This window comes from Sturnus vulgaris, chromosome 22, assembly GCF_052056855.1.
Source record: "Sturnus vulgaris isolate bStuVul1 chromosome 22, bStuVul1.hap1, whole genome shotgun sequence".
Classification (NCBI taxonomy): domain Eukaryota; kingdom Metazoa; phylum Chordata; class Aves; order Passeriformes; family Sturnidae; genus Sturnus; species Sturnus vulgaris.
The window spans coordinates 4,405,727-4,432,056 of record NC_142264.1 but is presented as its reverse complement, the minus strand read 5'-3'; the positions used below and the strand labels follow the sequence as shown (position 1 = coordinate 4,432,056).

General features: G+C 44.5%; 1 protein-coding gene across 13 annotated transcripts in view; it reads right to left on the bottom strand.

Moving 5' to 3' along the window:
- RAPGEF1 (Rap guanine nucleotide exchange factor 1) overlaps nucleotides 1-26,330 on the bottom strand; it is an 84,734-nt gene that overhangs the window by 31,796 nt on the left and 26,608 nt on the right. For 7 of the 13 annotated variants that reach the window (XM_088177328.1, XM_088177332.1, XM_088177336.1 and 4 more), the window contains exons 2-10: nucleotides 21,282-21,421; nucleotides 16,829-17,007; nucleotides 14,010-14,166; nucleotides 9,571-9,659; nucleotides 9,029-9,181; nucleotides 7,551-7,674; nucleotides 6,599-6,625; nucleotides 6,114-6,297; nucleotides 5,043-5,558 (exon numbers count right to left, since the gene is read on the bottom strand). In XM_088177328.1, coding sequence (XP_088033454.1) covers nucleotides 5,043-5,558; nucleotides 6,114-6,297; nucleotides 6,599-6,625; nucleotides 7,551-7,674; nucleotides 9,029-9,181; nucleotides 9,571-9,659; nucleotides 14,010-14,166; nucleotides 16,829-17,007; nucleotides 21,282-21,421 — 1,569 coding nt within the window. The remainder of the gene's footprint in view (nucleotides 1-5,042; nucleotides 5,559-6,113; nucleotides 6,298-6,598; nucleotides 6,626-7,550; nucleotides 7,675-9,028; nucleotides 9,182-9,570; nucleotides 9,660-14,009; nucleotides 14,167-16,828; nucleotides 17,008-21,281; nucleotides 21,422-26,330) is intronic. The other 6 variants (XM_088177330.1, XM_088177333.1, XM_088177331.1 and 3 more) reach the window with 1 other exon arrangement.

The following is a 26,330-nucleotide window of genomic DNA, read 5'->3' as shown; positions in this document are numbered from 1 at the left end:
GGAGTGGTTGACTTCAGTGAAAGCTATAAATACAAGGAGCACAATGCAGGATTTGCACATCATGAAGGGTTCCCACACTGGTTACAAGTCCAAGTCCTCTGTTCACCTGCCAAGGAGACCCTCAGGCCAGCCTTTAAACAGGATGCAGCCCTGCAAATGTGTCAGCAGGAAGGAGCTGCTTTGCACCTGTCTTGGGCACCTTTTTTCAGATTTCCTCTAATATTTTAAACTCCATTTAGAAACGGAGCTAACACAGCTGCCCTTCCCCAAAAGAATTATAGCCCTCTTCCAAAAAATAGAATAAAGAAAAAAAGGAATAATGAAAAACAAAACAGGTGGAGGCAATGGGAGTAGAGGAAATGGAGCTGCTGGATTTCAATCCTGACCGGTAACACCTGCTGTCCCCATCCTGTGACCCCACTGTCCTGCCAGTGGGCAACCTGTTCATGTCCTGCAGTACAGCCAGTCCTGCACAGCTCTGCCAAAGCTGCTGGAATTCTGACCTCCAGCTCTCCCTGCCACCTGAGCCCTGCCTCTCTTCCTCCCTCAGATTCCCTGCTCCTTCCCAGTGATTCCCTTCACCTCACAGTGAAAAGAAGCATGTTCTGGAAATATTGTCTTACTTGGAATCATGGTGAAGCTGTAGGAAATACAGAGTTACTAAAACTGTGTTTTCAAATATCAGTGATTGAGTTGGCTAAGGTGCTCCTGTGCCCTGGAAAATGCCCTGCTATCATAAAATAACTTCAGGGGACAAGATCTAAAAAAGGCTTATGAAAGATATTTCTCTAGCAGCAAAACTGAACTAAGGATCAGGAGTCCTTGCAGAAGTGTAGAGGACAAGAGCTTGAGGGAAAGACCATTTTGAGAGCTCATCAAGTGAGCAGGACAAAAGCCAAGAAGGCAGGCCTGGCAGTGCTGGCATAATGCAGCAGACACTGCTGAATCCAGACCAACCCTTCGTGTTGAGTCACCTACAAAACCTCACTGAACACCCAGATGTGCACACACCACTGGGGATCCATAGCTGTGAGCTCCTGGAACAGCACCAAGCACTGCAATGACACCACAGCTCAGAAGTGTTGGTGAAAAGGGCATCACATTAGACACTTGTGTAAAATTAAATCACTGTAACTCAGGGCACTGAGCCTGAATGCTGTCGGGAGCTTTAACTCAATCTGCAAGGGAATAATGAAGAGCTCTTTTATCTCAGTTCTTTATGGGGCTAATGCATCCCATTGTCATGGCAGCTCCCCTGCCTGGCTTGTTATAACTAGTCCTGGGCAGGTGAGCATGTCTCTGCCTCTACTTTGTCATCTTTGTTTTTAGGAGAAGTGAAAAACAGTTGGGATGGTGAAATACAAACCTGGCACTGCAGAGTGCAAACCAAAATTAAATCATCGTCATTAAAACCCTGCCAATCTTGAAGAGGAGAGTAAGGGAGCAAGAGCACTCCCATGACTCCTATTTGCAAAGGGTCTTCTCTCCCTCTCTCCACTGTGCTTTTTAACAAGGCAGAAATTTAAAAGCAGATGGGAAATTACATCAGCAGCTCAGCTCAGCTCAGCCTGCACGCCCTGCAGCAACTGTGCAGAGGGAGGGATGGGGGCTGCAACTCCCCAGTGAGCAGCTGGGGTGGAGTGACAGTCTCAAGGCAGCACCCCGAGAGAGAAGGGAGGCGTGAGAGAGAAACCTCTCCCACCACATGCCCAGCTTATGTCAGTTCTTAACCCAGACTGAAAATATGTGCAATTTAAAAAAACCATGAAATCTCAGACTGAGGCTAGGAACACCTTCCCAGCAATCTGCTTTTGCAGTGCCTTGGCTGTCATTTCTGAAGGAGCTAAAGCTGCTCAGGGATTTCCAGCACACACCAGCTCTGCCCATATGGTAGGAACCACAGGTACTGCTCTCCCAGGAGCCAGCTCTCCTGGAAGCAACACTGCAGGAGAGGAGCAGTGGTTGTTGGAGTCTAAAGGGGTTGTTAGGAGATGATCAGCACCAAGGCACATCTGCAATAAGGTGAGGCACACCAGCATCCCCCGTGCAGGGCTCACTGACAGCCCAGCCCAGGAACAACAGATGTGCATGGCCAAGAGCCAAAATAATGGACAGCCTTAAGCTATACCACACAGCAACTCACTGGAGGAGTCAAGGTCAACGAGGCAGTCGTTGCTGTCACCTCTGGGAGGAGAGCTGCTCCTCACAGAGCTCGCATTATCCGCTGGCTAAGCCCAGCCTGCCCTCAGCGTGGCTCCTGCAGTTAAATACCAGCTGCTCACTGGGCACCAGGCTGTGTTTTGTTCCCACTGACAGGGAGGGAAACATGAATAAGTGGCTCACCAGTAGTTTCCAAGCTGTTTGGGGAAAGGATCTTGTTATTTCTGACTCTGGGCTCTTAATGGGAGAAGCTGTTCCGTGTCTGTGTCTTGTTCAGCAGGAGCACGATGCTGGTGCTCAAGCACAAGTCTGGGGTAATTTGCCCTTAGCACAGTAACATGTGCTCTTACAGCACAGTAAAATAACCATAACTCATGCCAGACTAAAAGCCCTATCACTCCTCTGTTTAAATTATACAGAAGTCAACTCTTGGAGGTCCCTCTGAGCACAGCTCACAGCAATACACAAGGTTAACTCAAACAGATCTTCTGTATATTACCAATGAAAAGACCAACACTTACTGCCAGCTACCAAAAGATGACCCACAACCAAGTCCCACCTCTGTGAGCTCTGGATCTTTTTAACAAATCCATGCATATCCTCCAGCTCCCAGGAGCTTGTTGAGGTTGTGGAAGCAGCCCTGTGTGATTACACAAGAATATCTACATGCATCAGCCTCTGGGCAAAAAATATCCTGGGTGTCACCACAGAGCCTGAGTAATGTTTGACTGGCCTTTTAAATGCTGAAAAAGTAAAACCAGCAACCACAAATCCGTGGTGTGATATACGGTGGAGTAAAATCAATCGAAAACAAGTTCTCAGTGTCACATGAATGCAACCAAAAAATCTGCAGCAATCAGCCCCAGGACTACTAACAAGTTTTGCAGCAAGGATGCTTTGTCAAATAATCAGAGTTGACAACAAATTAGGTAAGAGCTCCTACCTCTCCTAACAATGCAATCTGATCAATACTCTCAAAATTTCTGATAGTGCCAGATTACAATTAACTGTAATCCAACATCAAAGAAAATTCACACAAGGCCTTGGTACTGAGGTTAAAGTTGTGCTCGGGCAATAATGCAGATTGCTTTTAAACTTGTTTTCAAGTAACTCTTTGGCATCTTGTGTGATACCAGGAAACAAAGACATGGGGCTTAAAGACACGAGCAAACAGCTCAGATCTCTCTTGCAAATGTCAAACTGCCTCTTACCCAGGATTCACCCAGGAATCTCCTCTCCCCTGGAGCTGCCTACGTGCACAGAGGTGCATTTCCCTGCATCCATCCCAGCCTGAGTGCTCGAACAGCCATCCCTCATCAGTAACAGCAGATCCACGAGGATCTGATCCTGCAGTAACGTGCTCTGTACCACAGCCCCTGGCAGCTCGTACTTCAGCTGAGGGTTTTGAACAGCATAAGCTGCAAAACCCACCTTTGCCTGTGCCCATTTACTTCCTTTCTGTTGTCCACAAACAAGCAGCCCAGCCTCTTTTTTAGCTGATTTTAGTGTCTTTAACTGCTTGATTACCAGAGAGGAACAAAAGAGATTTCCTGCATATGGGGACACTTGGATGACTCTCACTTTCAGGTGGGTCAAGCCTTGTGCTCTGAGTAAAATCCCTGAGGGTTACTCATGTGGACTGGTCACTTGGGGATAATGGAAATGTTTTTAGACAAGGCATATTTTTAAATAAGTGACTGGCAGAGTGCACTGTACAGGAACGGAGAGAATACACCCTGACACCACACAGCCCTCTTACTCCCACCTTAGCCATAGAATTTCAATCTTTGACTGGTTTGAGTTGGAATGGACCTTAAAGAATCCAGTTTCAACCCCCCTTCCATAGACAAGGACTCCTTCCACTAGGCCAGGTTGCTCAGAGTCCCATCCAGCCTGTCCTGGAACACCTCCAGGGACAGGGAATCCACAACTTCTCTGGGCAAAAATTATTCTCAGTGAGAAGTCTATAAACTGCAGAAAGGAGCCAGAAGGCCAACTCAGTTCTTTGAGATAAACTTCTCTTGGGCTGCCAGCTGCAATGTAATGCTCTTCTTCCAGATCTTGTATACATTACCTCCTCATGCAACACACAGCTGCAAAGCCAGCCAGTGACCAGTCAACCAGTATCTGCTGGATCTCACTGTGTAGTCCACAGCCTTCCCTGGCACAGCACTGTGGCTGCCTGTCTGGCAAGAGGTTCCACATTTTTCAGCCATGAACATTAAGGAAATCAGAAGAAGGTTGTGAGCCTGAGATGTGGTCAGCCCTGGTGTGCCAGGAGTCTGGCTGGGGACAGGAGCCTTTGCTTTCAGAGGCTGCTTGTTTTAATGATGTGGGAAATTCTCAGGCATCCAAAGGAAATGATATCCTGTAGCAAAACAGCACTACTGGACTCTAGCTAATAGTCTTGTCTTGCACAGCTATGTGGGTGCCTGTGCTCCTATTGCCAAGTAACTGCTCTGGCAAGGCTGGGTTTTGGACAGAAAAGCAGTCCTTCCTCCAAGCTCTTGGAGAGGACTCAACTCTCCTCTGCAGTGGGAAAAAAAAAATTGGCGAATTGGGGAGGGAATGGACTTAAAAAGGGAGAAGAGACCAGAAAGATCTGCAAGGCAGAGTGCCTCAAAGATTCACATTCAGGTAACATGGTCTCACTAGAGTCATGAAGATGCTGATTCCAGAACCCTTGGGCCTGGATTGATCTTGGCCTCAGGAATCACTCCCTGCCCACCAGAGCACTGACATTTCCCTTCCATCTGTTTGACATTGAGTGTGAGTGTCAAAAGCAGCCACATAAGAGCATTACCCCAATCACCACTCAGTGACCACCAGAAGTGTGACAACTGCAAGGTAAAAGTAAAACCAAAACACAGGAACTTGCTTACTGTGTTTGTTTTTCTTCTCTGGCAGAGGTGGCGGCTTTTCTGGGTCACTGTTCGAATCTGGAGCAGCAAAATCAGCAATGAATTCCACGGGTGCTGGAGAGGTTCCTTGCTGGAAAGGCAGAACAGCAGCAAAGGGGGTGAAGGGCATTGACGAGACAACGGCGGCGTTCTGCAGATCATCCTCCGAGATGTTGTCGTACTGGGAGGGGTGCCTCTCGTAGGACACCCTGCAGCCCGAGTTATCTGAAGTCTGGGAGGCTGCACTCCTCCTCTTCTTCTCTGGTAAAGCTGGGGGAGTGTCTGTTGGCTGTGCTGCTCCTGAGAGGCTGCAGAATTCCAGTGGAGGAGAGCTGCCCTGCGGGAGCTGGAAAGTCTGTCCGTGGAAAGGGGAGCCAGACTCACCCAAGGACTCTGGCAATGGGCTGAGGACACTGGACCCCTGCTGAGGTATCTGATCAGCGTTGGAGAGGTCCTGCTGCAGGAATTCATAGTCTGGATCATAGTGATCCGATTGATCTGGGTAAATAGAGAATGATGCATTAGTTTCTCTCTTTTACTGTTTAGCCCTTCTCAGTTCTGTCCCTCCCATTTTATCAGTTAATTAATCACTTCATTTTAATCAGAGTGGAACTTCCTTGCAGCTGAGACCATCTTTTTACACCTCTCTAACACGCAGACTTCATATAACTCATAATTAATTCTTTACACTAGCAAACAAATAACGAAAGTGCAACAGGTAAACGACTGCAGACAATTTGTGCCATATTGATATTTTTATCTTCTTTCCTAGCATGTAGAAACAACACTGCTTTATTCTACCAGGACTGTCATTTCTGCAGACAGGGCTGAAATGAAGAAAACATTCCACTTGAGAGCTGAATTGAGTTTGAGAACCATCACCTACAGCAAGGGAAACATTCCCCTGGGCATTTTCCTCTTCAACAGAACAGCTGTGCACTGAACTGCCTGCAGCAACACCAAGACAGCAGCTGCAAGTGCAGTGCATTTCCTACATCAACTCGTGCAGCTCAGCTCCCAAAGGGGAGGCAAGGGCCCCAGCACCCCTCTTACCCAGGGTTTCACAGCTTGTGTTTCGGGAGCACTGGCCGCTGTCGCGGTCCAGGGAGGAGAGCTGCTCGTCAGACTTGCTCAGTTTGCCAATGCTGCTGCAGGGGGAGAGGCGAGGAGACTCCCCCCCATAGGAGTGGCTTCCACCTGACAGCCTCCTCTGGGCATAGCAGTCAACATCAAAATCCTTCAGGAGGAAAAAAAAAAAAAATCCAATCACCATCACTCTTGGCAGATCACAGGATGCAGCTGGAGGAGCAAAGGTCTCACAGGAGGGGAGAGGAGCAGTGCTGCTGGCCCTCCTGAAGCTCCTGGAGATCACAGAAACCCTCTGAGCTGGCAAACAGCCCATGCCAGGGAGCTCTGTGTGTCTGGACTTTACAGATGCTGAGAAGATGACCAAGCTCTTCACAGCTACGTGTGTCTGATGACTGCTTGTCATGACACCGAGACAAGGGAATGACACTGCAAGATTTCTCATTACATACCTGGGGCTTTAGCAAATACTTGGTTACCTCAGGTGCATGCAAAGGGAAAATAAACTACAGTGAGATACAACTTTCAGTGCCTATGGCTAAAGTTCATTTCAGAAATTACCTCAAGCTTATTAACCTGTGAGTGAACCCCTCAACCATTCCCACTCCCTCAGAACAACCTTAGTGTGACTGCAGTTTTGACTGAAGAGTGGCCACAGCTTTATCTGAGTCAACCAAATGACTGCAGAGGCTCCCTAAGCCAGAGCTGAGGCTTTGGGGATGAGGACAAGATTTGATTTTTGTGCAATTTGATATGATTCAGGTCCTCATTGCTGAGCTAGTAAGTTCCTGAATGGGTAAAGCAAACCCAGCCATTTACAACCTCATAAACCCCAGACAAGCACAAGAAATGGAATGTGATTAACACACACACAACTTTCCCATTTTTCTGCCAGAAAATGTACAAATTTCCCCAAAGCACCAGCAGTGGTCAGAGCAGTAGCTCAAACTACTGCTTGAGTTAAGAGATGTTTTAAATTGTGACAGGATGAAGACAGACTTCTGATCTCACTCAGCCACATGCTCCCTTGGCCTGTGAATAAACCCTGGTGAGATGTCAGGGAGCTCAGCCAGTTGCTGTCCCCTGATCTATTGGACATGGCAACACTCAGCCACTCCCATCCCCACGCTCTGCTACAGCTCAAGGCAACGAAGTTTAGAGCAATTTGTTAATTAAACACAACAACACTGTAAAAAAAAAAATAAAATTAAGCTGTTCACATTATTTATGACACTGCTGTTCCTGGCACTGCCACTCCCACTGCAGGCTGCCCGTGCTGGGCTGTTTGGGATGAGCAGGGACGTGCAGGGATCTGTGTGGCTGCAGGTCACAGCATCTCCCTGAGCTTTTCCTCCACTTCACAGCATGTTTCCCTTGGCTTCCCCAAAGGGGTTATGCCATTACCTGTCTGTTGATCCCAACAGGTAAACTGGACCCACTGGTAGCTCGGCTCATGGGGGCCACAACAGCCACTCTGGTTGGGGAAGGTGCTGATTGACGTTTTTTAGGGGGCAATGCTGGTGGAGGGCTGCAAGACAAAACAGGAACTGATGCTTCCATCACTCTTACAGAAAAAAAAAATATTTTCAGAGGCTTCACAACTTGTTTTCCAGAAAGCTTTTGTCAGTCAGGAGCAATTCAGCAAAATGTATCCACTAACAAATACCAATCCAAGAATACTCGTACAGGTAAGGTCCTGTTAAGTGATTTATTTTTTAAGGTTGGTATTTCTTAAACAAAACCAAATGCTGTTCTAAAAAGTATTTTTTAATGGAGCTAATTAGCATGGTAATTATTTCTTAATAAAAGCAGTGACAAGCCAAATTAAATGTTTTGGTTGACCCAAATATTGTTTCCATTCACAGAAGTCCCTCCCCCTCCTCAAACCTTCCAGTCTGAAAAACGCTCAAATTTTCACAAATTTACAGAACAGGAGAATTCTCTTTTTTGACCTTTGCTTTCTTGGTAAACTTCAGGGAACAAAGGGGTCAGAGCTGCTCTCACCATGTGCACTGTGAGGGCCCCACGAATCTGTGTCAGAGCCACACGTTTGCAGTAACTCGTGAGAGTTTAACCCTTTGACTTTTAGTTTTTCTAATGACACATAATTCTGGTAGTCATCAAGCCTGAGAAGTTCCCAAGAGCACACATAGTCTGTTCTTGGAACATACCAGGAAGTTTTTATATAACCTTTGAGAATTCATCAAATACACAGAAATGTGATTCTTTTTGTCAGCCACAGCCCTTGATGCCGCATTTTCAAATTAACACAACCCATATTTTTCACACCAGCCATTAGCACCAGTACTAGAGAAGAAAAACAACACACACACATACATACACAAAAAAACTGCAGATTGGGGGTTTTCTCTTCCTTCTCAAAATAGAACACAGAAACTTTCATGCGGTTACTCCTAGAATAGGGTAAGAAAAACCAAGCACAAGGGTTTTTTTTCACACACTCTTGGCTTTCACTCTTAAGCTGATAGGCAAAGCAGAACAAACTGGCTGTGTAGGACAGATTGGTAACTGCCCCCTGAGGTTAAAGGAATATTTCCCATTGGATACAGCAGCCCAAGACACTGGTACAGTGTGGGATTCACACAGTTTTATGTAAGGTTATTACAGATTTATGTGATGCCTCGTGTGGATGTCAGGGCATGGCACTATCCTCATATAAAAAGAAGGAAAGGAAAAGGAACAAAAAATAATAAGAGAGACAGAACACAAAGCAGAGTCCAGGAGCAGGGAGGAATTACTCTGGAGGACTGGAAATTCAAAGGCAACACTAACCCTTCTCTCTTGTGCACATTTTGCAGGATTGTTTAAAAACCAGCAGGCTGGTAAGAGGCACTGGTGTTCTTCAGCCTGCTCAGTTTTACCTGTTCTCTGCCACACGAATGCTGGGCAGAGGGGGTTTAGGAGGTGCAACTTCTTCATCCATGGAGTCAGTGAGCAGCTCGTTGGATTGAGTCATATTGGTTGTTTTGTTGAGGATCTCCATTTCTCGGTCGGTAAGGGGAAGTTCTGATGGGCTGCAACATGCAAAACACAGATTGTAGATCACAAACCACAGCTGGAACACAGCCTGCTGACAGATTCAAACCTATCTGAAATCGTTTGCTCTCAGACAGACACCTAGAGCAGAAGGCAGAATTTGCATCTGCAGGTGGAATTCCATATATATGCAGAGCTCAGTGTGCATGTGACACAAAGGGATGTTTCACTGCCAGATTCTGGTGTCTTTCCTATCACAGCACATTCTCTGTCAGTGATCCTACTGAAATGGGTGGGGGGCTACATAAGGAACATTACACCACCCTCTATGAAGAACAGCTGAATGATTTAACTCAAATGTCAGCAGTCAGAAATTATCCCTTCTACATCAGTCCTGCCTACAGAAAATCAGAAATCAGTGACCCACCTGTCAGATTTACATGCTGGTAAACTGGGTTTAACTGGGCTTGTGGGAGAGGGATGCTCCTGCTTTTCAATCGTGAGTCTGACCAGCTCCTGATGGACAGAGAGAAGAAAAAAAGAATAATCACTATTTGCTGAATGCTGCACTTCAACATCCCAGAACACAAAGGGATGCTACTGCAGGAAACTTTTGGTTATTGTTTAATGATGGTGTGGACACAGAGAGAGCTGATTTGGGTTTAAGTCTGGTACACAGCCACACAAATGATGCAGAACAGCTGCAAAGGAGCAGCCTGCACCCAGAGGAAGTTTTGGCAGTGTTTGAGTGAAGTTCATTACCCCTGACTGTATGGGGATTCTGCACAAACCCATGTGTGTCTTTTTGTTGTGCTTCCTCTTTCCTCTGTCTCACAAATGTGTTCCAGTCCACACAGCACCCTAGATAATGGTAAATTGGATTTACATACATAGATACAAGTACCAAAGAGTCAGTGGAGTACTTCATCTACCTAAAAACAACATTAGATAATTGCTTTCTATTTTATAAATAAGAATGTATTTACAGAAGAGCAAGTTTTCTGTAAAATGCCCAACTAAAAATTAACCATTGAACACCTTTATTAAAAGGCCTGCTTCCCCTGAAGCCACCTTTTAACACATTAGCAACAGAAGACTTAATCATTCAAGGAGCTACTGTAGTGTATCTGTTACAGGCAGATAAGGCTCTGGATAAAGAGATAAGGGCATGATAATCCTGAACTCTAAGCCTGCCAGCAGTCAAAGCAACAATCATTCACACCAGAAGGATGGAGAGAACATTTTATGGATGTCTGAGGCTGACAAATCCTGCTCACAGATACAAACACATGCCCCTCTTACAGGCAGGCTGGAAAACTGGCAGTGCTTCCTGCCACTATTGGCTTCCCAGCATATTACACAAAGGAAACTATAAGGAATCAATTTTAATTATATATATATTTTTTTAAAGTACAGTGTCATCATTCCAGTATCATCTTTGTGTCCTTGTCTGTGGAGCTGGGAAACAACTGGCACTGCTCTCTCAGTGCAGCAGCTGCAACTGGGATTCATTGCCATCACCCCTCTGAGGAAGGAAAATACTCCAGTTCTGGCAGTTTTACATGGGCTCGACTGAAAGCTGGAATTCCATGGGTTAACACACACACAGCAAGAGGAATAAGGTGCAAACACCATCCAAGTGTCCACCACAGCTGACTTTGGTCTCCATGCTCTACTTGCACTCCTGGTGTGCTCCAACAGAATGTACACTGTGTTACCCAAAACCAGGACAAACACTCAACCTTCCAGAAGCTGTCCTGGAACATCCCACACAGGGGGAAGGAAGAGGGAGCACAAACAGATGTCCATGGGGACTAAAACGATGAAGAAGTCCCTGCTGGGACAGAGAGCCCTGGTGAGGAACAGTGTGTTCTGAGAAGTGTCCTGATGTGTAACATCTCTTGACTCTTTTGGATGCATTTGGCATTATGGGGCTGAGTGATGACACAATGGATTGCCACCTTTCTGCCCTCTGGACTAATTTCCACTGCTGAAAAGGTTTTTGAAGATTCTCGTGCACTTTAACAGACTCAAGGTTGGACCCTGTGGGCCTTTGGGGTAGTGGCCAGTGAGGACTGCAAATGTGCAGGAGCACAATCAGGGAAATAAAATACATGTGCATTCAAACCAAAAGCCAAAACACTCCTTAAACATCCCCCTGAAAAGGCTATGGAAGGGAAAATGTAATGTCTCCTTTTCCTGACCTTTCTTCACCACCTAAAACCAAAGCCAGGCCAACACTGCAGACTGTGGTGGTGGCTGTGCTGCAGCAGTGCTGAGGAGCCCCAGACACTCAGGGCTGAAGTTTTCCTATTTTGCCAGTCATAATGGACACACAGTTGTCTATCACATGGGAATGGAGGTTAAAATGGGAGAAAACCAATCCAATTTGCTTCAAAAGTATCTTCACAATTATTCAAACCATTGGGACTGGGGGAAAAACCCAAAGCAACTTCCAGCACGGGCACCAAGGCAATGAATGACTGCAATTACCTGAGAGGATCACTTTCCCTTCCAGCTTTGACAAATATCACCAGACCCTGAATGTTTCTCCTCTCTGCTACCCCCAAATGAGGAAATCAAGCCAAAATCTTTAGCATACACACAGAGGTAATCTGCACACAACTGAGCCAGATGCACATTATGCTATTCCTTATCAGCAAGGAAAGAGATTCCTGCAGCAGTAATTAGAGATAATTAAAGCCTCTCTACAAACTATGCTACTTCAGCAAGCTGAAAATTCCACAATGAGATGGATTTTTGAGAAGTTATGTAATCAAACCAAGTATTTTTTTTTCCTGCCTAGCAAAGCCCTAAAACCTGAGATCAAAATATCAAGTAACAGAGGTGAGCAAGAGCCTCCTTTATGCTTAATTCTCAAAATAAAGAAGTGAGCACTGAAATGTGGAAGCGGATCTTGTGTGATCTGCCAGAAAAACAAAATAGTCTCTGCTGTGGAGAGAAGTGTCCACCTTCTCAGTTCTGCTTCCAGATCTGATATGTGGCTTGGCCTTTCTAAAATAAATCTTGTTCCTTGCTGTGCAGGAGGTGAAAGCACGCTGCTTCCAAATGCTGACCTCTTGATGGGCAAATACTCTCCCATCTCCCTAGACAGCCACACATCTGCTCTAAGGCTGACCAGACATCAGCTAGCTCCAACTGGAAGGCCAAAATAACTTTCAGTCTAAAAAAAAAGCAGAGACTGATACAGCTGAGCAGGGCTCCACAGCTCAGGCTCAGCACTGCATGGACATGTCCATGCTGCTCCCAGTCTGGGCTGGCTCATGAGCAGACACCCAAAACCTTCCCCAGTGCCAAACCTTCCCCCAGTCCACAGAGGACACAGCTCTGGCTGGAAGGCAGCAGGTACCAAGGGTTTAAATATTGCTGGAACTCAAAGAACAACTTCGTGTGTCCAAGTTTCCTGCAATGAGACCACACAACTCTGTTCCAGATCTGGGGATAGCACATCTCTCCCTGGGATTGTGCAGACTGTGTCAGTGATAACTCACCATTTGCTGGGGAATTACAGTTCAGGCACCACAGCACAGGTTTTCACATCCTGTAAATTGCTGCTGAATTCCAGTGCTAACAGCAGCTGAGATTTGAGGCTAAACTCTTTCCCTCTCTCCTGCTGTGCAAATTTAAGACCAGCTTTACTTTTAAAATGTGTAGCTTAAAGTTAAAGAGCATATTGTGCAAAATAATCCTAGAAAATCCATCTTCTTTAGGTGATAGAAATGATTTGTTTGAAAGATATTTATTTAAAAGGCTCATAAAGTAATAGCAGATTTTAGTATCTGCGTTTGAGTAACATTAAAGAGATATCCAGATGATGCAGACACCAAACCAAGAGACCTGAAAATGTGACAGTCAAAGCCTGGGAGATCCACTTCATTTTTGCATTTGGCTCCATTTAATAAAACTGAGTCTGAGTTCAGTGAAAGATCCCTGTTCCTGGTACAGAACTCCAGATGAAACAGCTGCTGCAGTTCTTAAAATTCTACCCCAACTTTCCTTGTGTAGTTTGATTTAAACAGATTCAGCCCTGCTCTTGAAAGAGATTTACCTTCCTCTATAGTTTCCAAAATAAGATTCCCAGGAGATATTACATCTGTCCACTGGTGTCCAGGTCAACCAAACTTTTACCAACAGTGCCAGGACAGGTGAGTGATCAGCCCAGAGACAAGCCTGGGGCACAGAAATAATGGGGACCAGAATCTTTCCAGGGGGCAGAAGGAAAGGCAACAGCTTTTCCAGGGTGGAGCAGGGAGGGAATGCTACAGGCAGGTCTGACAATGAACACAAAGGTTTCTGTTAAACGTTTCCATTAGCAATGTAAAACTAATCTCCAGAAAACTGAGTTTAGCTCATCACCTGTTCCACACCCTAATCCAGCTGCTTAGAGTGCTGATGTATCACTGACAAATCCCTTGAAATTTGTCTTAAAAAATGGAGCTGGAGTCTTTCATTCTCTGTGGGCATTGAGAGGGAACATTTTCATTTTATTTTGCTGAGACAGAAAATGTGCAAACCACGTCTTGTAATCTGCATGGGAGACTGGGAATGACTTGCTGAAAATTTAATAAAATGCTGAATAAAGATCCATTGCTTCTTCCAATTCATCCAAATGCCAGGGTGAGCATGCCAGAAGTTCACATTCAGAGCCAAACTGTGCTAGTCTTCAAGCAGCACTCCAAGAAGGAACATTTAACTTATGGAACAGTTGATTTAAGGGGTTTACTGAAGGCAGAAATAAGAGCTCCATATTTTATCTGCACTTAAAAACCTAGTTTACACAGACTTCCTCTAAACACATTATTATATGCTCTTTGCAATAAAATTTACAATATTTGTCTCATGTACCTTGACTCCATCCAGAACAGCTTTTATGACATCCTTCACTGTTGTCACCATCTCCTTGTCCTCGGAGTTGACGCCCTCCAGCATCACCTGATCAGACCAGCGGATGAGGTTGGCCAGGCTCTGGTACACTCGGCTGTAGCACGATGAGATGGCAGAACTGCACAGCAGGAGAGGGGAGCAGTTGAGAAAAAAAAAAAAAAAGAGCAAAAAGAAATTTTGGAGACGTTATCAAAGGTTAGGAGAGCGAGTTTCACACTGTGCGTTTCACTGCTTTGCTCTCTGACACTCAGAGTTTGTGCTGAGCAGGTGACAAAGCTCAGGCTTCTCCTCCAGTGCAGCTGCTCTCCTGCTCTCTAGCACCAAATGATGACAGTTTGAAGGTGCAAACCATCATCAGCTCATTCCCAGGTATCAGGAGGAATTATCTGGGATGCAGGTTAACACAGCAATGCTAAAAATAACATTCTTTCCATTTTAATTTACAGCTCCATCCTATGCCTTAACTTTAAAGATAAGTATTTAAGCCCTACAATTAAGTTTAAGCTATGTTATTTCAGTATTATCCTTCTTCCTTATTAGCTCTCCCCAAAACCACCTTGGATCACTGAGAGCTGACTCTATTCATTCCTTTACAAATCACTGCCTCACTGTTTACAATGCCTGAAAACACATAATCAAAACTACTTCTTTAGAGAAACTGAACTGAATGAATTTCAGGTTTGAAAGAGGAAGGGTGTTGCTTTGTTTTGTTTTTAATGAGAAACAGAATTGAAGCTATTGTTCTGCAGGGAAAAAAAAAAAAAGTTTTGGAAGGATGACAACTTTAAATAAAAGTTAACTGTAACAACAGCGCTCCCAGGCATTTTCCTGGCCATTCTCAAAACACTGACTTCATTACTAAACAAGGTGTGTTAACAGTACTGCTGATGGCAACGCTTCAGCAATTCTTTGTCATGTTAAATCAATTTCAAGCTGCATCAAAACCATAAACAGATAAGAGAAGGTGTAATCTTGCAATCATTACTGATACAAGTTGTTCCAAATCTTCCCATTTCTCTCTGGTATCCATTTTACATTGGCTTAACTCCAGTAACTTCATTATCTGTGAGAAAAGAATCAAGCCCACGAGCTCCAATGAGTTTATTTAGGAGAATGAGGTTTGCAGACCTGGGGAATGAACTACTGTCAAGTTACAACCAGGGGATACAAACAATGGCAAGGACTTGATTGTTTGGTTGTTGTTTGGGGCTTTTTTTTCGGGTTTATTGCTTGCCACTTGTTCTCATTTTAAATGAAATTAGCTTGGTAGGAGATATTTTCAAAACAGGGCCCTCTCTCATCTCTTTCTAAGGCTTTGATTTCTTTGCCATTAATCTTCAGTCTGCTTCCTTCTAAGGAGGCAGTAATTGAAAGCCCATTTTGTGCAAGATTTAATTACTTTTTTCCTCGATGCAAATGCTTGCAGGGCTTTCCTTGTCACTGACACAAGTCTTGCTCACTTTTCTTGAGGGGGATTTGCCATCAGAATCAGCCCTTGGTGTCCTGCCTCTGAAGCACACAGGTAGGGAGAGAAGGACGTGGCTTTTTGAGAAAGGCAGATCCCCTTTTGGGTTTTTTGGGAGGCAGGGCATGGACATGGGATCTGTGCTTTAATGCAAACTGTTTCCAGAAAGAAAGACTTATCACTGTGTAGAGGACACTCCCATTCTAACAGGTTTGCTCATTATGGTTCAACAGAGCCAACCTCAACTGGATCTTACCTGTCCCAGCCACAGGTGTGTTACTCACCCATTTCCTCCTTCCTTTTTGCCAGAAGCAGCCCTGGCCTCAGCACTGGGGCCAAACACAACTGAGCATCTCTGTTTGCAAAGTATTTGGCACCCCAGTGCTACCCCAACTACATTATAAACATTCCCTGTGCCAGCACTGAAAAAAGCATCTTGAAAGAAAAAAAATGTGGAGATATTGAATGGGAAAACAAACAGGAACAGCACAAAAACTGGCAGGATTTCAGGAACCAAACACCTGAATTTCTCTGCTCAGTTCTGTGCTTTTCTCTGTGTTAACTTTGCTCTTTCAGTACTATTCAACAATGTTTGTTTGTTTTCTGTAAATCAATTGCTCCAGCATCCATGGGATGAACACCAGCAGTATCTCCATGCCTTGGCAACACCACAAATTCTTATAAACCATGCTGAGCTTGGCTTTGGCAAATTTCTACTTCTTTCCTGGCTCCAAACCCACTGCCTAACCGGCAAAAACATAATACACATAATCTGCTAAAACATAAAACAATAATCTGTTGAGTACAGCAGGAATGAACTTGGACTGGTTAATCTGCTGAAGTACATCTATTTACTTCTGTATCTGATCCAGTAAAATCCAAAAAGCAGTTAAGAGTGCAGGCTCAGACTTCTGTAAGATCAGGGTGGATAAACTGAGCACAAAAAAGGATTACTCTGAAGATAAACTCCTTTTTCAGGTGAAGCTATTGGATTTGTTAGCTTTTAGGACACCACCATGGACTGCAGAAACACGAATAGCATCTGAAGAGAATCTCCCTGTAGAAAATGATGAATTTCCAAGTTTATGCTAAGAACCATCCCTTCCTCCACTCTGAAAGCAGCCTGATTTGCTTTATCTTTCCACAGCATGAGCTTCTTCACAGCAGGGAATCTGCTTTTAAATGATGTCTGAAAACCACCACGCAATTAATAAAACCAGCAGTCACTTCATCAGCATCTCCTGCATGCAGCTCTTCAGATAAAGAAGGAGCCTGTTGGTCTGTCATGGTCCCAAAATCCAGGAAGGAGACTCACCTTTGCTGGATGCGTGGGTCAGTTTGCACCAAGGGCAGGATGGCTTCCAGCACTTTACTTGCCGAGCCTGGCAGCATCTCTAACACTTTGTTATCAATTGCCATTTTGTCCACAATAGTCTTAAAGTAACGCAGAGCACTGACAACCTCCTTCTCCTTTTCCTCTAGCCATGATACATTCTGAAGAGGAGGGAAGAAAAGGAGAGATATGTTAAAACTTCAGGAGTTTTAAGGGCAGGGTTCCTTTAACAAAGTATGGTGACACTGAGGTGTATTCCAGGAGGAGTGGAAAAAAAAAACCCTTCTACCACAAACACTTTTAAATTGAATTACTACTCTTTCAGAGAAATAGTCAGTGCAAGATTACACCCACATTTTAACCTTCAGAATTACCTGCATCCCAAACTGAAGGCTGATCTTGATCAGTTTTAGGCTAAGATTAGCACCACTGATGACATCAAGGACACTGCTTTGAAACCCACGCCCTAAACTGGGACAGTGAAAGAAGAAACCTTTCACAGAATGGTTCGGGTTGGAAGGGACCTTAAAGAACATCTCCACTCCCTGCCGTGGGCAGGGTCACCTTCCACTGTCCCAGGCTGCTCCAAGCCCCATCCAACCTGGCCTTGGATACTGCCAGGGATGGGCAGCCAAAATTGCTCTGGGCACCCTGTGCCAGGGCCTCCCACCCTCATAGAGAAGAATTTCTTCCTAATATCCAACCTAAACCTGCCCTCTGTCACTTTAAAGGCAACACCCCTTATCCAGTTACTGCACATCCCTGTAAAATACATGAAAATATCCAAATAAACTCCACTCTGATGAGCCTCCAACCTAAATCATTTTGTGATGCTGCTGGAACAAGAGAACTCACACAATTTCCATGAGGACTAACTGCAAAAGTTAAGTTTTGGCATTGGTGAATGAATGTTGCAGAAGGGAACAATTAATTGGAATAAAGCTGAATTGTGGTCACCGATTTCTTTGCCACCACCAACACTAGAGAAGGAAATTCAGAAGTGATACACGATACCTCAATGGCATTCTGGACAGGGATATTTTCTAAAAGTTTACAACAGCATGCCTGGAGGACTTTTAATGCCACAAGTAGTTTCTAAGTGAGATTTAACTCACTTAAATTAACTACTGAACACTGCTAGAAAAGGAGCAGAGAGTTTAGCAGAGTCAGATTTCATCCATTATCTCCTCAGTAAATTCAGCTTCAAGAATTAATGTCCTATAGGCTTTGTGTGCTCCCCATATTCTTGTCAGCTGTTAAAATGCTGCTTTTCTGCAAGATCAGGCCAGCAGCCCAAAAGATTTTAGCAAGAACAATTTATAGACAGCAGTGGTTAGTAATTTGGGGCCAGTTGCATAAAAGGATTAGAATCCCAAGTTCCATCTAGCTCCAACTTCAGAAGTCCAAGTCCCAATCCAAGAACTGCAAACCACCCTGTCATTTTCCATCTCATCTGGGCAGTGCCCAAAATCTGCTGCTGCTGCCTCTCCTTTGGACAACACTTCTTGCCAGGAACCTCAAGTTCTGATCTACAGCCCACAGTGCCCTCAACTCCCTTGCTGAGGAGCATCCTGGCAACTCACTGGAATAAAAAATGACATTTCCCATTTTGCAGGGATATGCCCTCACCACTGCACAGTTTATTCCAGGATACAGAATCATAAAAACATTTAGGTTGGAAACAACCTCTAGGATCATTGAGTCCAACCATTAATCCATGGAGAGCCTCAGCCTCTCCCAAGAAGGTTTTGCAGTTCATATGAAATGTTCACACATTTTAGGGATCAGAGAGTCTGTAAATTCCCCGGGTAAGTATGACCATGGTCCAGCAGTCAAAGTTCTTAAACAGAAGTGAAAAAATGTGGACTGCAGTTCCTGCTCCGATGGCTGTTTATGGGTTTCATTCAACAACTGTTTCCTGTAGAAAGGCTTGTGACTTAATAGCTTAAACACTCTCCTGGTGCACAGGAGGGATGGGCCTGACAGAGTTCAGGGCTGAGAATGACAACTGGAAACACAAATCCTTCCTGAGCACACCAAGGGATGTGAGTCCAGCCACCGGACACTGTCTGGGACAAAGCCCTTTCTTCTCCTTTCTTTTTTTTTTTTTTTTTTTTCCTTTGCTAGTTCTTTGGGTGACACTCCCCAGGAGCACTTTTTAATGAATCCTCTTCCAAGGTCCAAAGGTCTCATATATAGGTGTGTGTAGGTGTGCACAGACCCATGGAATGCTTTGTGTTGGAAGGGACCTTGAATCTCATCTCGTTCCAGCTCCTGCCACAGCTTCCACCAGACCAGACTGCCCCAAGCCCTGTCCAACCTGCCCTGAACACTTCCAGGGATGGGGGGGGGGCACTCATTTCTCTTTTTAAATGAGAAAAAGTTACAACTCAGGCAAAACAGCATTTCCTCTCCACTCCCTGCCTGACACGTATAGATGTTTCTGGATGATTTCTGAAATTTTCCCTTAATAATCAAATTGCAAATGCATCATGTATGAGACACAGCTGACCCAAAAAGGGTCACAGTGAGCTGTACAGAATACACCCAATTACAAAAGCAGGAATCATCCTTTTTTTCCTTACATTTTGGCAGTGTAAAACCTATCATAAGTCTGTATATAGCACTGAAGGACACTCCTGTTCCTACAATAGGATGAGAATCACAGACAGGGTTCAGGGGACAAAAGGAGGCTCTGAAAAGAACTCCCCCAATGTTGCCCCTATCCAGATATAGAGAGGAACAGGAGATGATGATGTTTGCTTGAGCTGAGCATATCCTTCAGCTTACACATCATGATTTTACATTAATTTTTAGTATTGCTATTTCTGCTCTACAGTGATTATCTACTTCAAGAGCACAAAAATAGCATCTTAAGTACTTAAGAGGGAGAAAAGGATGATATTTGGTTTATCAAGTGAGCCTTCTGACAGAAGATCTCCTGTTTGTCAGCTGATGTCTATATCCCAGTGAGAAAACCTGGCGACAATCCAGGCACATCCTCTTCCCTCCACACAGAGCTAATGAGCTGACTACATCCAACTAATTGATTAGCTGGACAGTAGCTATTGAAATAGTTATGGAATGAGCCAGAAATCAACAATATTTAGCAGTATAAAAAAGAATGCAACTTAAATAATCATGTACAGTAATAAAAAATATAGCAAGTGTTTTGTTTTCCAATTAAAAAAATCCCAATGTGTACACAAAAAATGGTTTTAATGTCCAGCACGGCTTATTAGTAAATCCTCTTGCACTGATTTTAGGGGAAAAATAGAAAAGCAAAAACTTCATCTATTATTAACATGCATTTGCTATAGACCACATTTTGAAAAGGGCTCTTCATTTTCTAATGTATTTAATGTGGTCACATATCAGTTTAAAGGAAGGTTCTCTAAATTATCTCAAGATGCCATCCTGAAACATCATTGGAATTAAAAGCCTTCAAGAAGTACTCTCACTGTTGGTTTGGGGATTTTTAGATTTTATTTTTAAACAGCACTCAGCAATGCAACGTGTTTGGCTCCCTAGAAAGCATTTCCACAATCTCATGGGGAAAAAACCTACAGCCTGGGGAAAACACCCTCATCATCTTCCACATGATGGTGCAGAAGAGGGTGAGGATGTGCTGCAGAGATTTCTCTGGGTGTTGAGCAAGTCACAAAGCCTAAGAAAACTTTATCTTGCTGGCTGCTCTCAGTAACTCTACAACAACTCTCAGCAGAGATAATCTGAAAAATTCTGCATATCTGGCACTGCACACTGGATGAGACTTTTAACAGCTGAGAATGATGTTTGAATATCCTAAACAACCTCCACTGTTCTTAACTTCTGGCTTCGATTTGTACTTGAAAAGTGACTGCAAGAGTGTTGTCACAGAGATTGTCTCCAGCTGCACAATCAGGTCACAACAGGAGAGCAGATAACACAGATCAGTTTGTGACCTCATTTCTTAGAGGACCTGGAGTACATTTGGGCTGAGGAACATTGTGCTGGATCAGCAGCTGCTTGAACACTTCTGTGTGACTCTCCCTGCTGGTGTCATCACAGATTGAGCACATCTTTGGATCAGCTTCAAGGACATGCTCGCCTGGCTCTGGGGTTTTTAAATGATCACACCCCAAAACCAGGCAGCTCTTTGGAATCTGTGAGCATAACCCACAGGGTGTGCACGTGGGGAGGATGTGTCAGGCCATACACCACGTTCCATAATGAGATATTTAAATGCTTGTGGAAGGAGGTCTCATCATGCTCTCCAAAGGGAAATACATGACTTGATTTAATACTACACAGAGCTGTTTATAGGTAACCATAAAATAACCCTGAGGATCCCTGAGCTGCAGAATTATGCAGAGGACAAATTCACACACCAGATTATGATAAACTGAGTAGCAGGAGCAAGAAACCATCAGGATAAAGAACAGCCTTTACTTACTTTGTTCACTGACTTCTCTGGTGTTTTCACTGTCAGCTCAGCTTGCTTCCCTTTCTTTGAGGGTGTTCTCTTTATTTTTGGTGAATGAAACTTGCCCTTCAACTTCATCGTGAACGAGGAGAGATGGGAACGCTCAGAATCTAAAAAGACACAGAAAAGCATTACTGGATTAGGGCAAATATGTTGAAACCAGGGATGTGTTACAGCATTATCTGGAAGACGCTTGCACCACTTGTAAATTTATTGAGTGAAACACAATAAAGAAAATTAATAAACTGTGGCTCTGTGTTATGCTTCAAACCACAACACCACCATAATTTCCTGCTTTCCTCGACCACACTACCATCATCATTTCCTGCTTCTCCTTGGAGGCAGGAATCCTGCAAAGCAGAGGCAGGGACAGTGGGACTGCTACTGCTCTGTGCCTTGGAGGGAAGAGGAAAACCACCTCTCTACAAAGCACTTATCTCCAGCAGGTCCCAAGTACTTTACAAAGGAGGCAATCATCGTGCCTCTGGCAGATGAGCAACTGAGAGAGGGGATGAAGTGAGTGGTTCTGAGAGCTCTGGCAGAGCAGAGCCCTTGGCTGGGGCTCAGTGCAGGCAGGGCTCTGCCCGGTACTGGGACCTGGCTGCTCCAGGGATGGAGAACACAGTCCCACTAATGCCTTTCCCAGCATGCTGATCTCTGCCCATTCAGCAGCAACAATTTTGACTGTGGCCCCATGGATAACCTGAACAAAAATGCCTGCCCTTGTCGTCTGCAATGGATTTCACTTCCAGTGCACCAGAAAAAAACACAGAACACAGGAACTGCTTTGATACTGGGGCATCCTTCAAGGAGCTGAACTGCACAAGTGCTCAGCCCTTCTAAAAATTGTATTTTCATTGTTTTTTGAATACCTAAAAGCAGAAGTCTCAAAGGTTTGCAATCATGCCATATGCAGACTTACTGTTGAAATGCATTTTTATCTGTTTAACCATGAAGCTAAAAAAAACTAAGCTGCCTTGCAGAGAGCAATTTAGGAAGTATTTTGAGCAAAGAGCACTTTAATAAATGAAGGTCTGAGTTGCTCTCTGCGACCCAGATAATTCAACTTGTCTCTAAGTACATTATCAAGAAAAGTACAGTTTTGCTGTATGTTTCATTTTTCTTTTAGATTATTTGAGCATTAACTGCACTGGCTGTAGTGAGTCCAGAGGAGCAGCCTCATGCATGCAGCACTGCAGCACCTCGTTAGCATGCAGACTGCAAACTGCAAAGGCTGCTGAGTCAAATCTAGCACCCAGCAGTTAAATACCACAGAGCAGCGCTGCTCCTCGTACTCAGAAACCACCTAACCACAGCTCAAGGAAAGGAACCTGGCTCCCTTTAAACCTGGTTTCCTGGTAGCATGTTATGACCCTCTGTGGGCACACTCACCAATATTCTGGTTAGATTTGTCCTCTAGACCACGATTTTGCAGGCATCCTACAAATGGAAGCTGTGTGAGCACTGATCCTAACCTGGTCTGGCTGCAGACCTGCTCTCCACTCACTGAAGTAAATGTTTTCTCAGGTTTTCTTCGTATCCTAAAGTCCTGTTCAGTGCACTGAGGGAGGCACTATAAACCTTGGCCACTGCAGATAAATCCAGGCATATCAGTTGGCCTCTGAAGAATCACTTACAGCAGCTGGCACCCCAACTTAGCAACAATTTACGTCAGTGCTTTACATCCACAAGAGGATCTCCAAACCTTTAAAACCTCTCTGTCTCCACAGGGTGCTGAAGGTCACCACAGAAGAGAGTTCCTGGCTGCTGTGATAACACCCTTGAACTCCTCCCCAGCAAATAATTTGTATTTATTCCATACACCATATGAGAATTTCCATATTTGCACGCATATGCATGCTTGCCACGAAAAGTCATGGCTCTGAATTCATTTTTGTAGAACTGGCAAACAATTACAATAATTAATCTACAGGGAAGTAATGGTGACAGCAACAAATTGTGTCTGGCTCCTCCACAGGCTGCAGTGAGATCCAAACTGCTGGTCTCAGTAGGAAAACACTCAATGCCTACAAAACCCTTGGTCATCTATTGTGATAATTTTGCATTGTAGGGATAAAATATTTGAAAGGGAGAAAGATTTCAAAAGATTACAATTTCCTTTCTCCTTGCCACCAGATATCTCTACCCACCTTCATGGGGAAAGCACATGAATGGCTGAACCAATGTTTCTGCATAGTCAGAAACCTCCAAGAGGAGATGTCATGAGAGAAAGTTCCTTTTCTGCTGACAGCAGATTTCTCTTCACCACCACCAGCCAAACACTTTTCCTTTGCTCTTTTTACCCTCTGGTCACAGCAAACACCAAATCATTTGTGTGCCACACTTTGAGGGGAGACAGACACACAGAGCAAGGACAGAAGCAAGTGGCTGGAGCAGAATAGGAACTGCTTAAAATAGTACTGGTGAAGTAAACCAGCTGACATTTGCAAAAATAATAAACGTTATTGTTTGAACAGTCCTGCTAAGTCCTGCTTTGAAGATCACAAATTAATGCAGCTTTTTACTGCCATGGCTTTCTGTCTACACCAAGCACTTTCCAGCTCTCGTCTGCTCACAAGTTTCTGATGCATTTGCAGTTAAACAAATGAGTCACAAACCAATATTCTCTCACACTCAATTACACTTAGCACTTAAAATAGCACTTTTCTTGTTCCAAGCACATTACAAACACATCCTTCTCATCCTTAAACAGTCAGGCCTTAACCTCACTCTGCAGATGGGAAGCAGGCACAGGGGTGAAGCAACTTGTCTAAACAGAGCAGGGGGTGAGTCAGTGACTCTGGTACAGCATCCCCATCACTGTGCAGGCCCTCAGCTCTCCCCCTGCTCATGGATCAAGCTGTGGAGCTCCTGTGATTATGTTCAGTGAATGCCAACAGAATTATTCGGCACACTGGGCTTTACAGTTTGCAAGTTGATACATCATTCAAGCATTATAAACAGAATTTGCTTTGTAATGAATCTGGATGAAGTGGTATAAAAGAGCAGTGACACTCGAGCAGGAAGGGATTCTAGATCACAGGTGTAAGGGACCTGAAACTCTCCTCTGAAGAGCACAGCTGAGCAAGACTTCCCAGACTGGTTACCACAGCACTGGTCTGCTATGAAAAAGTAATTTTTTTATACCATATCCTAATTTAAATATCTTCCATGTCCTGTGTGTCTGTCCAGTTAAAAAGTTCAAATAGCACAGCATGCCTTTACAGATTAAATAATTTGATAACACACACAGAGGCAGAAAACAGAGCCATGGCAGTGCTCAAACCACTTCTGTCCCTCTGCTCTTTCCTGCCTATCTATAGTAACCAAACCCCTTAATGCAGCATTGAGGTTGTTCTGAGCTTGGGAGTTTGCCCACTGGAAATTATTCTATCATATTACCCTCGCCTCTTGTTGATGAATAGCCAGCAGTGTTTAGCTGGAGTCTCAGAGCTGGCTTTCTCCTCTCTGGTGTGCAGGAGGAGGGCACCCCACACTTATTTCTATGCAGTGTCCAAATATTTGTGAGACGAACGGGAAAAGTCAGGGTAATAAACTCAATGAAGTGACTTCAACTGGAAGGGGGGAAAAAAAGTTGTATCAAAGTGTTTCTGTCTCAAAGGAACCACTGACTTTCCATCCCCTCATATTTCATTTGTCTGGATGCTCTGCTGCTGCTGCACACAACTGGGAAAAAAAAAGCCCTTCAAAATGACTTTATTACTGATCTGAGTTTCTTGATTTCTGACTGGAAGCTTCACTATGTCAGTGGCTTCAGAGCTAATTCCATCCCATCCCCTGTCAGTGAGGCTCCCGTGCTTGAACGTGCTCCAGCTGTTGAGTCAAGGCCCTGCTCAGCTCCCAGGCACGTGTCTGGGGTCTGACCACACACACAGCACCACAGGGCTCTCCTGACACTCCTGCTCCAGCCAGCCCTGCTGGCAGCTGTGGCCACAGGGGCTCTCAGCATCCCTCAAGTCCCTGCAGCAGGCAGAGCAAGGCTAAGGAGACCCATGGGCAACCAGGAGCCACCAACTGCCCAGGCTCCAGTAACTGCTGCCAGTTTGCCAACAGAAAGCCAAATCTGGTGAGGAAAGAACTGCAGGTTTAAAACAACAGTGGATTAAAAGGGAAGGCAGAGAAATCAGCTTATGTGTTTGTGGGAGAGGAAACTAAGGCTGCTTAGGAGAAAGCTGGCAAGTCAAAGCCCAACATCCACCTCTGCCACAGTCAAATGGCCACTCTCCCCTTGGGTCCAAACAAAGGCCAGAATAAGTCATAACACACACAAGCTGGTGAATTCCACCAAGCTAAGCCAGTGGCAAATTATCTGCTTTAAAGTCAAAGTGAAAGTTCAGCCTTTTACAGAGCTCAGTCACAGCAGAGTTTCCATCTGCTGGGTCCCACTCACCAACCCTGTGTAGCAGCACATGGGAGCCTTCAGAAATGGGAAATAACACCCTGCCTGCTTCTGCACCTCCTGGTCCTGCTTTTGTCACTACTGCTCCATGGCAGGGAGGCTCCAGCAGCTGGGACAGGCTGCTCAAGTTGTCTACGTAAAACTAATGGAAAATAGACTTATTTTTAATTAAAACCCCACAAACTTTAGAATACACTACCTTTTCTTTCCCTCACCTGGAAAACTAAACCCTCCATCTTCTCTCACACTCTCTGTGTTCAGACACCAAAACCCTGCAGCTTCAGAGGAGACACAACCTTAAAAAAGGGTTATAGTTCATTTTCCAGCTTATCCTGACTCTTGCAGCTTGTTAGAAAGAACGAAGTGGAGTCAAAAAATCTTACTCCACAAATGGCTCCTTTTTCAAAGGCCATTTGGGTCTCTGCTGGATGCACATATTTAAAAGCTATCAGATTAAAAATAACAGCAGACATCTCTCCCCATGTCATAATGAAGCTATTGTGCACATTTTTAATCAACTGCTCCTGCCACTTTTGCCACGAGTCCTTTGAAGGCAGCAGTGACTTATGTAATGAGTTACACAACGATGCCCATTAAAA